Raw genomic sequence first — 13,822 nt, 5'->3', positions numbered from 1 at the left:
GATCAGTGTCGGATGACGTGTATGTGACATCAATATTTTCTGGCAAGTTATCCGATGGCCCAGACTCCCATTGTAAGTTTATTGCCTTTTCGACTCTTTCGGAATTTGGATTTCGAGGTGAATATCCATTTTCGACCGGGGGCGGACATCTATTGTAGACCACACTTGGTTTCTTACCAGAAATCTTCACTTTATCTTCGTCTTCTATCATAGATTTCTCTTCTTCTGAAGTCTTTACTTCTTCAAAAGTCTTCAAATTCTCCACAATCGGATAAATCCTGTCAACAACAAAAGTAGAACATGAGTAACTTTCTAATAACTTGTTGACTCTTTTAGTTTCGATTCTTTGTGTTTCCAGCTTTAATTCCAGCTCAGCACACTTCTTTATGTGAAAATTGACATTATCAAGCTGTCCTATGTAAGCTCTCTTCAGTGTATTCATTGCCACAGCTTGTTCACCGTTTGAATCAGTATACTTGTTGATTTCTCTGTTCATTGTATCATAGGATTCTTTCAATCTGTTTATGTTATGCAGCAACTCATTGTTCTGCTTGATTAAAGAATCACAGTTCATGCACTTTTCAGGAATTTTGACAGGTTCTGCATCAACTTTGACTTCAAATTCAGGAACATCCTTGACTGTTCTATTTGATTGTAAAAATTCAGCTCTTCTCTTTTTCTCGGCTTCAGCTTCAGCTTTTAATCTCTCTTCCTCTTCTTCCTCTTCTTCAAGCTTTCTTCGTTTTTCCTCTGCAGCTTCCATGACTTTTCTACACTTTTCTGCCCATTTCAGATCGTAGGCATTTGCAATGAAAGCGTTAACATTTGAAGTGTTTTTGGACATCTCTTTGGCCATGAGTTCTTGATCTGGCCAAAAATTGTCCCAACAGAAACCTTCAGCCAACTTTTCATCATCTTGTTCTGCCAAACACACTTTGCTATTTGTTGGAAGATATTTATCCCAGCTAAAATTATCATATTTGCCCTTATTAACTAGACATGCTCTTTTTGATCCTTCAATCACATCTCTCCCGTGTGCAGTTTGTGCCTGATGCGATGCTTGTGGTGTGATTTGATGATAAATCGCCTTTTTGTGATAATCGTTGTTTCCGAAAGGGTTCTGAGCTCCACTTGCTTCTCGATTTGTGCACTCCCTCTTGAAATGCCCCTTTTCCCTGCAACGGAAACAAGTAACTTTAGTCTTATCAAAACCTAAAGGTGAAACATGAGCCTCACGAAAATCATCTCGGCCTGTAATTTGTTTAAACTTTTTGGCTCTTCTCAACACACTGGCCATGCACCATTTAATATCCATCAATTCCATTTCCTCAGCATCGATTTGATAGTAATCCTCTTTCGTAAGCATTGGATTACCGATCTTTCCGGCCACAAAACTACTATAGGATTCCAACACCATTCCCAACAAAGACATTTGATTTTTAGCTACTTCTTCAGAATAATCTTGATCACTTTCAAGATTTAATACAATATTGCATTGAAGTTTTCTTCCATTCTTTGTTGCAGAAATGTTTGGATCGAACAATGAAAATCTTGTGCTGCTTGATCCCTGAGATATCTTTTCAGAAGAATCTTTCACACTGAAAGCAGTTTCAATTTTTGGAGAATGATTTGTTGTTCCAGTAACACCACTCTTGTAGTACAAGCTGATGTCCTGTTCTCCATCATAGTTCTTCATCCTGGCGATCTTCCTCTGCTCCATCTCTTGAGCTTCCAGGTGTTTGATGAAGTCTCCCAGTGTCATCTTTTTATAATCTTTTTTGTTGGATCTCAGCATCATCAGAAAAGTTCCCCAGATTTCATGAGGTAGTGCATCTGCAAGTTTTTCAATCAATTCATCAGTATCCTTTTTAATACCAAGTTTCGACATATTTCTCACCAAGTTACAATATCTCTCGATAATTTGCTTGGTGTTCTCGGATTTCAAACCACGAAACAAATCAAATTCTTTCTTCATGAGAGACATTTTGTTTTTAAGCATATCATCACTTCCAACAAATTTTGCTTCCAATTCTGTCCAAATTGAATAAGCAGTTCCATCATGTTGAAGCAGTATCAAAATATCTTCTTTTATCGCTTGCTGAAGCAGACTCACCATCAATTTCTCATCCCTATATTTCTTTTTCTCTTCAGTACTCATTTCTCTAATTGTTTGCTGCACACCATTTGTTGTGGGTCTAACATATGATTCTTCAGTGTGTTCCCACGCATCCAAATGATAAGCTTCAACCCAATTCCCAAACCGTTCGGACCATGCATTGTAATCATCAATATCCATGAGCTTAGGTGGTTTCTGAGATGTCCCGGTTTCATTTTCAAGTAAAGCATTCTGCGTGATTGTAATTGGACTAGCAAAGGCGTTATAGAATTCGTTGTCCATTGTTCAATTGTCAAAAGTTCACAAAACCCAAGTTTAGGCAAAATCAGGTTCTTGGAGCAAAATCCCAAATGTCACAAAAGCGAAATCCCAATTGTCACAATAAGTGAAATCCCAAGTGTCACAAAAAGCGAAATCCCAAGTGACACTGGAGCGAAATCAACTTGTTTAACCTTTGAGCGAAATCAAGTGGTAACTATGAGCGAAATTAGGTCTTTATGTCCACAAGAGCGAAATTAGCTTGATCCCTGGAGCGAAATACCAACTAACTTGTTGCTATGAGCGAAATCAGATATCAACTACGAGCGAAATCAACTGATGACATCATCATTTTCACGAGTCACTAAAAGCGAAACCTCAAAAATACTAAGATTTAGGTCGATTTTAGCTTTGAAACTTTCAAGGGTTTATTAATACATGATTCCGAGTGCTGTGTGTGAAATTGAGCTGGTTTTACTGAGAAAAATTTTCAAAAATGACAAAGAAGGTGTAGAAAATCAGAATATGCAGCTGAAATGGCAAGAACTCTTCCTCCTGAGCTCTGATACCACTTGTAGGATCGTTTTCGGCCCTGAATGAGTCGATCAGAAGAATTCCTATCCAAAACAAGAGGTGGAAACTAATGCTTTGGTGCAATCTCAGCTGGATTCACTTTTAAACTGTTGTTGTATTGATCACGGATGCAATTACAAGCTCTGACAACACTTCGGCAGCACTTCGTGGCTCACCGGAAGAGAACACCTAGAACTATGTCAATGATTTCGCTCCTACAACCCTATATATAGGTGATATGATTTCGCTCTTACATACATGTCACTATGAGCGAAATCACAACATACCATATGAGCGAAATTAGGGCTTTGACACAAAAGCGAAATCATGTCTTTGACACATGGGCGAAATCACCTTTAACACATGTTTCTTGGATTTTGTGCCCTGTTTAACCCTATACAACTCAAGACTCGATACAAGACGTAGTCGACAGACGGATGCACCAACAAAGTACAAATTAGATCAAAACCCTATGTGAGATAAAGAGTAATCTGAAACTTCGAGAGAGGACTCTTGGGTGTCTTAAAGTATCTTCCAGTTATGTAGACATTCTATTTCTTCTCGAGTGCAGCAGCCCAGCTATATGTCTCGCCCACGTATAGATCCAAGCCCAGCAACAGCAGCCCACGTGCAGACCAAGCCCAGCAACAGCAGCCCAATAACATGTAAAAAATAAAAAAAAAACCATTTATTTATTAGTAATATAAAAGTGAAGAATGAAATATAATGATATATTTTTTATATTTTCAACAACAAGTCATAACTAGTTTAATACCCGTCCTTCCAGTAGGTGGGTTGTGTTGATGTGTATTATATAGTAACAACATGAATGAACCTTTCAACACCGTACGGCTAGAAAAAGAGATAGAAAACCTTAAATAGTTAAATAGCCGCAAAGGCTCGTAAAAAGAGAAACAAAATGCACCCACAAGCTTTAACCATATTGTTATTTTGTCGCGATTTTTTTTTCCGATTTGTGATCGGGCTTATGTGCGAATATGCAGGTGGAAGTTATGTTTACTGGTTCGTTATAAGCTTAATTCACAACACGCAAATGGTAGCGGTTTACCAATTATAACTTGTATATGATAAGATTTATTAATTATGAATGAAAAATTGTGAAATTTCAATTAGGTTGACGGTGATGGTAAACACTTGAAGACTTTGGCGCTTGAAAATGAGAACTCAGATTCTAAACCAGAGAAAGAAGTACGGTCACAAGAGCCAGTGTGAAACCGACTAAACCACCCAAAGGCAAAGTTAATGAAATTTTTGGTCCAATTAATGAAAAAGTGGATGATGAATTGTTGAATAGTTTGATTAAAGTTAATGTTGATGGGACAACTAAGGTCACACAAGCTATGTTGCCTGGAATGTTGAAGAGGAAAAAAAGGCTATTGCAAATATTGGTTCTGGTGCTATGAATGTATCCCATCTGATCCTTTGTATGTTGCAACAAAAGCGTAAGTTTTTAACCTTTTAATCAGATTTGATTGCATACATATTTGTTTATGACTGTTTATACAAGTTGTGTTTCGTTTGGTGTAATTAGGTATATCGATCAGTTTTCGAGGTGGGTGTATGTTGAGGATCCTATTCATTGGTGGTGGCTGCAACATTTCAAAGACATGAAGTAACAGGTCTCCCGCTGCAACGTGCGGGGGACAATCAAACTTAGCAAACGCTTTATCTCGCCGACGCAACGTGCGACGGGCAAAAATCTAGTATATAAATAAACTTATATAAACAGGTTAGATAACCACTGGATTAAAAGACAGCATGATATTGAACATATTATGGTTAATTTAATTGGAGAAGAAATCATATTGCGCATTAACTCACACTTGACTCTGACCAATTAGATTTAAATATGAGGATTGAGCCTTAATTTTCACTTGAAAATACCAAAATCAAAGCATTTTTAACTAAAAAAAAGTTTAAAGTATAGATGATGTGTAACAGAATATGTCATAAAAGTAAAAAATTACCTCATATGTAAACCACACAAAATTTTCTGTATTTTAAGGTGTGAAAAAGTATAAGAAGTTAAAGGTGTGAAAAATTTTGTGTCATTTTCACTTAAAAAACCATTTTCTCTTTGCATCTTCAATTGCAACATCTCTACACTTGTCTAATCCACTACATCACGAATGGTATTGAGCTTCAAAATTCTCAAGTGTTTTCTTCAAATGTGGCTATGACCGCCTGTGGTTTGGCTCGTCACATAACGTGTAATCGACCCTTTATTTAAGTGAAAGAAGGCGTATCCAAAGGGTTTGGTGCCCAACATTGTTCCGCTAGCCTTCTCCATTCACTATCACATTCCTTTGGATTTAGGGGTCTTAACGTGTTGCTAACAACGCCTCCTACAAATACGGTTAACAGTTCAAGTGCATGAGCTGCTCAAATATTCCCAACATTGTCACACCCCAATTTCCGGTGGGCCCGGGCGGGTTTTGTCGTGACGGTTGGATATTCGTTTATCACAATTAATTAATTAATAATAATGCAGCGGAAGTATTAGGAGTAAAAATATTCATTCAAAACATTGAAAGTGTTTAATATTCAAAATACAAATATTGTTCAAGTGTTCAATAGCAGCCCACAGGCGGATCGAAGTAAACGAAGCTTAGACATCATAGGCCTTAAGCTAGGAGTTGCAAATTCCAATGCTTTTATCATAGCCGACCCGGATTCCCAGCCTAATAGTCAAGGTTCGGTACCTGCAGTTTAGTCTTTTGAAAATACGTCAACTTTTGCTGGTAAATACAATTAACTAACTCATTTTGAAATAATTTTTCAAAAATGATTTTAATACATAGAGAAAACCCGTATGCAATCATCTAAAATTTCTTGGGATTTTATCCTGTCACCAGATTTACATATTTGTCATACATTGGGAACCAGAAATCAAACCTGATCATTTTCAGTGCTATAATGATTAAGGTACACACCAAAGTTGAATAACATGTCTTACAGTCGGTATGTCTACCCCGGCATGTTATTCTGTATGACCATAATAGGTCATGAGTCGGGACGCCCGGACACGGTACCAATAACCCCCAATTGTTTCAGTTATCAAATATAACGGATTAAACTGAGTTCTTACATCTATGTGCAATCATAGACTGCTCATTTATGTAATACCCGCTCCAAGTGGCGTATTCGCCATATCCCAAGTTTTCAAAGAAAATAAGTTAAGAGTATTTACCTTTTAGCTAGCTTCCAACCGTTACCGGTTTTCAAATATAGTAAAAGGCGTAAAGACAAAGTACTAAACTCAAGTCCGATTATCTGGAGGGTTCTATAGCCCGGAGTGAACATATTTAGCTATCTGTTGGAATGTATACGGGTTATAGGTTAGTTCCTTTGATACGACCCGTTACGTAAGAATAGGATAAATCGCTAGATTAAGCGTAAATCGATTTGAATGTAGTTTATACCTATCCGAGTGTAAGGACTCATTGGATAATGATAATTTAACCAACATTCTGATTTGGAATGATTTAAAAAGGTTTTGACCCATTATGCCTAGTTTATGCGAACTAGGTTCGCATAGCTAGTTATGCGCATAAGGACGGGTTCGGAAGGTCGGATGGGCTTATGACAAGTCTTAATATCAAAATACATTCTTAGTTGAAGTATACACTGATATAAAGTCAGATTAAAACTTGGTTTAGTGTAAAATCATTCATTTAGTTCATTTGACCACATAAGGGCATTGTGGTCATTTTTAATATAATTTCAAGACTTTTCAATAAACCTATCAAACGGACTGACCATGTAGCTAACTTCAGTGACATGAAAATTAGGGGAAAACCACCACCTAAGGTAACTGTTTCAAACCGCTATCACATCGGTTATTTTTGTGAGTTTAAACGGCTCAGATTTCATCACAGCAAGATCTAACGATGGATATCGATTTCAAAGACGGTTACATCATATAACAATACATCTTCTCAACTAACTCTAGTTTGTAGAAGATTGAGTTGTGAAGATAATGACATGAAAATTAGGAGGTAACTACTAGAGTTGTGGAGATAATGGACAAGAAAATTAGGGGAAAACCACCACCTAAGGTAACCGTTCCAAACCGCTCTTAATCGCTATCACAACGGTTATTTTTGTGAGTTTAAATGGCTCAGATTTCATCCCAGTAAGATCTAATGGTGAATATCAATATCAAAGGTGGTTAGACTTAATGGGCTTAATAATATATATAATTGTTCAAGGTTGGGCCAGATCAAGCCCGGACCCAAAAATACTTATCCTGAAAGTCTTTAATATCATATTCGCCCACACAAGATTGAGAAGATATTCTTTGTATATACATCTCCATTGATTAGATGTCAATTAGGGGAAAAAGTTTGTGGTTTTCGGAATAAGCTCAAGAAAATTTTCCGTGTTGGCTTATATAAAGTATCGAGACAAGTTCAAGCCAGTATGCGCGCGCTAAGGTTTGCACTCACTTTTCGAGTAGTGTTTGTCGACACTGCTATTATCTTCCTCAACATGTACAAGTTTGTCTATTATATAACTTTTAGGAGTGGCAATTCTTGACAACACAAATTTAATAAGGCTTTTGCCTTTTGGCCGTTTCTAAAAGGTTTGAGTTATAACGGGTTGACCCGTTTAATGAGTGGGTTATGAGTGGGTTGGATAGTAAGTGAACATGTTGACCACCCGGTCAACACACTTAAGACTAGAATTATATGAATATAAATATACATTGTTTTATAAGTTCAGTAGTTTTTTAAGGAATAAATATACATATATATAGTGAAAAGGTTACATCAATCTCACAATGCCTAAAAAATCACAGCTTGAAGACTAACATGTGGAGACGATGATCCGTATCAGATTGATCATTTAGCCGTGCTGGCACCGGTTTTCTTCGTGTTGCTGGCCGATGCCGTTTGGGTCTCCTGTAATTTTATTTCATGCCATCTCAAAACTTTAGTCTTCGACGTATTTTTAAAAGATACTATTTACACTAAACTATATTTGATTTTAATCCATGTTATGAGTAGTAGGCTAGTAGCCAATAATAATTCATACTCGTAACGTGACCTTGATATTTCTAAGTTTGACTTTCGCTGCCGGTGCAATCTCATTTTGACGGAAAAGTAACTTTACGTACCCCTAAAAACATTTGGATGGTTTTTATTTTAGTTGGTTTGTTGTATATTTTTTTTAAACGACTGAAAGTTATGCGCAAACAAGGTGTTTCTCCATTTGGGTGTGATTGCATTCGGTAACGAAAGTGAAAGTTAAGAGGCAAGTAGTCACATTGTTGGCATGAAGTATTATCGATCAGCAGGTTATAGTTTGGATTACTAAAATCCAATTTGACAATTTATAATAGATTTCTAAACCTAACTCATGGGGTTAGACTTTAGAACCTAACATGCATGGGTTTGATACCCAATTTTTAAAACCCAAATGCATTAACTTAGAAATGAAAACTGTCTACTACGGGGCCAACCTAATTAGACCACCTGCTAGTATGACTTGTTTCAACCCGAAACTCTATGGTTGGTTACCCAACGTGGTCTAACCCGTTCATATCGTGACTCTAAATGTAAGTTATGTAATACGAATACAAAGGAATCATACCGGAGCAGGTTGGGGTCTTTGCATAGATTGTGCCATAACTAATTGAACCATTTCAACAACCCGTATTTGAACATAGGCTACAACCCTTTGGAAGTAAAGAGATGCGGAGTCTCCAGCCCTCGTCTTCAATTGCGACAGGGTACGGTCAATCTCGGGTTCATGCTTTAACAAGAATGGTTTCAAGAACGAGTTGTAAATATATTTTGTTCCCTGAAATAATTTTTAAAAAATTAACAAAAAAAAAAAAAAAGATGAAAATGAATCAAATCCACTTGCAATCCTAGTTATAACCTTACCTGTGTTTTGGGATACCATAAGTATACGCAAATTACCAACTTTACTTCACTATACATGGGGAACCTACAAGTTGCAACTAAGTTAAAATAAATAATAAAAAATAAAAGAGTAAAATGTCATTTTCGTCACTAAGGTTTGGCGAGTTTTACGACTTTTGTCCACATGTTTGTTTTCTCGCATCTGGATCCAAAAGATTTGATATCTTGCCATTTTCATCCGGCTTTTTAACTCCATTCATTTTCTCCGTTAAGTAAGAGATATTTTCGTCTTTTTTGTTAACTTAAAGGACAATTTGGTCTAACGGATTCGTCCAGGGGATATTTTATAATAAACCAGACTTTCAGTCCCTTACCATCCAATAAATGCATCACCAAATGGATCCCAAACGGTCATGGCAGCAATTATTATCCTGAAAACATTAGGATTAAGGTCTTAATAATTAAGATTATAGATACCGCGTGTTATAATACAAAGTGACATCTATAGATACGATACCAGTATTGGCACCAAAAGCGCATTTGTTCAATATCTGGTTTATTTTTCTCTATAGATTTGAAGCATTCGTAAGCCGGATATGCATATGCAAGCAACAACCTAGACACAATCAATCAATGTCAATGTTTCGTTAAAGTCAATCAAACTTCTATATCGTTTCATTATTAAAATAAATAAATAAATAAATAAATAAAAACTTCATATTGTTAAATTGAGAGTTATGAAACTCAGTTGATATTTTATGACATGAAATATTAACCCAAACTGACAAATTTCTACTAAATATTTTGAAAAGGGTCGAATAAATAGTAATCAAGTTTTAAACTGTTTCATTCAGTCAAGTTATGAGACGTTATTACTATTTAGTGGTTGTTAAAGACCCCGACAAGGTCATCGAAAAAGAAAAGAGTATGTGAAGAAGACATACACTAGTAGACGGTTTAGCAAATATCCTAGCATCTTGCCCTGTCACAAGTAATTTAAGGATTAAGTAGCTGCGAAACATTGATCATAATATACATACAAAGAACTAACTTCGATACTACATTATCAATGGAGAAAGTCTTGTTTGACAATTGACATAGACATCAATGTAATATACCTAAAAACAAAAGGTTTACCATTGTCCTCGTTATATTCCATATTTTTTTGCTTATTAGTTTTTAATAATCCAAACTATGACTTATCAGCATATAACAATGTGTCCTGTTATTCAAAGGATAAAAAAAGTAACTTTTGATTTTGTTGTCAAGAGGAATCTAACTCGCATAATAATCATAAATTATTCTCTAATTAAGATTTCCCTTCGATTTCAGTTACAAAGAAGGTAGTTTCCCCGTTTCATTCATAATAGTCAATGTGAGTGAAATCGAGTGGGAATCAAGTGCAAATCTATGATAATGACAAGAGTGGAGTTACAACCGGCAACGAAACTAAAAGATAGTAAAATTTGATATTTAAGGTTTAAATTATAAAATTCTAATTTATTTTTTTTTTCTTTTTTTCTTTTTTCTTTTTTCCAAAAAGGAATAATTTGTAGTTTGTGATAAGTCTAGACTTGAGTTTCCTTTATTCCTTTCTTCTTCTTTTCTAAAGAAATAAGTCAGTAGAAGTGCATTGTTTCTAAAATGAGACATTCTATTAACACATTGCTTCCAATTTACAATCATACTTCCAAAAATTATAAATTTAACGTTCTTAAATTTCAAATACAACACACAACAGACTGCTAAAACTAAAAGAACACAGTTTAGCCAATAGCAATAACACATTTTGCAGCCTATATATATGTGCGTCTACAATTGATGAAGTTTCCAAAAACCGTTGTAATTCACTAATTCGTATAGTGGCGAAGCTTGAGATTTCCAACGGGGGTCGAAAGCTTATAAACCCAGAAATTTCTATACGAAAACCACATATATTACACTACTGAGCGAAAAGTTCGCCCCCCACCCCCGGTTAATAGCTGCGCCCATGCGTATAGGAAAACATCAACAACATAATAACCCATCAACTTAATATACAATCAATCGAGATTGTAATCGAGTAAATGAGATAGTACGTGTAATCTGTATAATTCTCGGATACTTATGTCTATCGCATTTGCAGGTTTACTAATGAAAACATCAATCAAATTGAAGAACAATTCATTTAAACCTGAAAAATATATAAAAACAAAATCATACAATACAAAATTGTGTATCAACTAAATGAGATAGTGAAATCTGTATAATTCTACGATAAACATGCGTATATATTAACACAATCAATCGAGATTTAATCGACTAAATGAGATAACCTAATTTGTATGATATTAATCCTCCGATACACATCCTATTTGCAGGTTTACGTAACATAAATTCATACAGAACAGCAAGCAGAAAAATGATGGCGATAATCAAACACGATTAATCGTAAATTTTTTAATATTAAAATGTAATCACGTAATGCGAATGCATATATATAATCATTCAAATTATAAATGAAAAAGTGAAATGATCTTACGGTTTAGTGAATGAATGAAAACGCCGCCCGTTAACAACGGCAAACCGTTGTGACGGCCGACGGAGGAGAGAGATAACGGAGAAAGTCGTTATTTAGGGAAAAGTTTCTCCCTCTTTATTCATGGTTTTTATTTTTTCATGTGTATTTATACTACTCGGGAATAATTTATTAATTTCATTCATACCAAATAACCACCGTTCAAACACATGGACGATTTAAATCGATTTACGTATGTTAGTATTTTGCGTTGCTGTGCATGAGGAAAAGGGCTAGATGTAGCTCAACGTCAGGCGTACGGACTATACACTATACACGTTAGGGGACTAGGGGTGGTTCACTAGTAATGGAATTCCATCACTCCCACTATCCAGTCAAGTAATGCCATGTCATCAATCCAATTTCCATCACTAGTGATAGAAATGTAGGAGGGGTGGAATCACTAGTGATGGAATTCTATCACTCCAATTTTTTTTTAATTTTCAATTTAAAAATTAGAAATTAAAAATAAAACACTAAATTATAAATTTCATTAAACTTTAAAAATAAATTACATAACCAAATAAAAAAAACAACTAAACCGATGGCATCTCCCAACCCCACTTTACGCAAATCGCGCGCTTTTGTTCGATGACAATTGACTTGAACGGTTCGTCGAGATGGGCGTGGTTTTCACACAAGATTTTTAAATCATTTTGTCTTTCGATCGTTTTCAAGTGTTCCTTGTACGCCTGCTCTCGTTCAACTTTTAGGGTCATCATTGTTTCTTTTCTTTGTTCGGCCTTCTTGAATTGGGTCATTTTCTCCTCTTCGATTCTAAAGATCGACTCCGCCACCGCCTCCTTCCCTTTGCTTGACGAATCACCACCTCGTCTGCGTCGTGGCCTTGTGGGTGTATCTTCCTCAACGGGCTCGTCAAGGGGTTAATCGGGTTCGTCTAGAGGCTCGTCGTTTAAGTTCATTTGGGGCAAGTTATCCGACGCGGAAGTCGTGTAGTTCCCCGAATCGGAGGTCTTTGATCTTTTCGAACCGCCTCGTTTTTTTGGAGCCGTAGGACCACGCGTGTCAACCAACTCAACGGGGACCCACTTCGGGTGATGTCTCGCAACTTCCCATGCCGCCACGTGTGGAAAAGTTCTCTTATGGTACGTTGTGCAATACATTTCGGTGGCTTGTTGCATGATCGTCGCCTCGCTCGCTCCACTTTGTGGGTTTCGGCTCTACAAAAAAAATAAAATGTTATAAAACTGTTTTTTTTTTTATAAACTGTTTTTTTATAAACTGCTTTTTTATAAACTGTTTTTTTTATAAAAAACTGTTTTTTTTTATAAACTGTTTTTTTTATAAACTGTTTTTTATAAAAAACTGTTTTTTTTATAAAAAACTGTTTTTTTTAATAAACTGTTTTTATAAACTGTTTTTTATATAAAACTGTTTTTTTTTATAAAAAACTGTTTTTTTTTATAAACTGTTTTTATAAACTGTTTTTTTTATAAAACTGTTTTTTTATAAACTGTTTTTAATATAAACAGTTTTTTTTAAATAAAACTGTTTTTTTTTAACTTTTTTGTTAATAAAAAAACATACCTTTTGAATGAAACAAGCGTTGAACTTGCTAATTTTCCCGTTCAAATCCGTCCACTTCGACGTCATTTTGTCCATGTTTCGGACCCTTGCACCGGGAAGTTTCATAAAATGATTAATAACCCGTCTCCAAAACGCATCCCTTCGTTGCTCGTTCCCATGTTTCCTACTCTCCGAGATGTGCAAATACGCCTTCGTCAACGAGACCTCCTCCTCGCTCGTCCAAGGTTGTCGGCCGATTGGAGCGATTTCTTGAACCTCAACATTTTGTTCTTCTTCCTCTTCCTCCGCTTCTTCTTCCTCTTCCTCTTCCTCGTCCTCGTCAAGACTTGGTTGTGGTTCACGTGGTCCATTCCACGCTTTTGCAAAATGATGAATGAGGGTGTTGTCTTCTAGTAGAGGGTCGAGTGTGTGGGGTTGGGTTTGATACGTCTGCGATTGAAATTGGTGAGGTTGAAACGGTGGAACGAATGGTTGGTTATGGTACGTTTGCGATTGAAAGGGTGGATATTGTTGGGTTTGAAAGGGTGGATATTGTTGGGTTTGAAAGGGTGGGACTTGGTCGGGTTCGTCTTGCAACCTAAAGCGTGCGGGCTCACCAAGATTCGCTCGAACCTTGGGCCTTATTTTCTTCGTACCCGAACCGCCACCTCTTTTTTTCGATCCACCACCTCTCTTGCTTGAACCTTCCATATTTCTTTTAAAAATGAGTGTGAAAATAGTTGAGAGTTTTTTGAATTTTTTGTGAGAATTGTTGAGAGTGTGAGAATTGTTGAGAGTTGTATGAGTTTGTGTATTGAAATATATGGGATTTTATATAAAAAAAACAATAAACCAACGTTCAAAAAAATAAAACGGTCAAAAAAAAAAACGGTCAAAAAT

At 36.0% G+C, this 13,822-nt stretch overlaps 2 protein-coding genes across 2 annotated transcripts; both read right to left on the bottom strand.

The window, feature by feature from the left end:
• Positions 1-7,610: 7,610 nt before the first annotated feature.
• LOC110941034 (HVA22-like protein i) lies at positions 7,611-11,479 on the bottom strand. Its single transcript, XM_022182638.2, has 7 exons — positions 11,360-11,479; positions 9,783-9,820; positions 9,356-9,454; positions 9,213-9,269; positions 8,860-8,923; positions 8,564-8,773; positions 7,611-7,872 (listed from the first exon to the last, which is right to left on the bottom strand). Exons 2-7 carry the CDS (start codon positions 9,812-9,814, stop codon positions 7,813-7,815), a joined length of 522 nt encoding a protein of 173 aa, XP_022038330.1. The 5' UTR covers positions 9,815-9,820; positions 11,360-11,479; the 3' UTR covers positions 7,611-7,812.
• A 634-nt stretch (positions 11,480-12,113) lies between these two features.
• LOC110939037 lies at positions 12,114-13,023 on the bottom strand. Its single transcript, XM_022180938.2, has 2 exons — positions 12,944-13,023; positions 12,114-12,576 (listed from the first exon to the last, which is right to left on the bottom strand). The coding sequence occupies exons 1-2, from the start codon at positions 13,016-13,018 to the stop codon at positions 12,280-12,282; spliced, it is 372 nt and encodes a 123-aa protein (XP_022036630.2). The 5' UTR covers positions 13,019-13,023; the 3' UTR covers positions 12,114-12,279.
• Between the last annotated feature and the right edge of the window lie 799 nt (positions 13,024-13,822).

The sequence above is a fragment of the Helianthus annuus genome, chromosome 5, assembly GCF_002127325.2.
Source record: "Helianthus annuus cultivar XRQ/B chromosome 5, HanXRQr2.0-SUNRISE, whole genome shotgun sequence".
Classification (NCBI taxonomy): Eukaryota; Viridiplantae; Streptophyta; class Magnoliopsida; order Asterales; family Asteraceae; genus Helianthus; species Helianthus annuus.
Note: the sequence above shows the minus strand (reverse complement) of the source record. Positions and strands in the feature narration are given on the sequence as shown.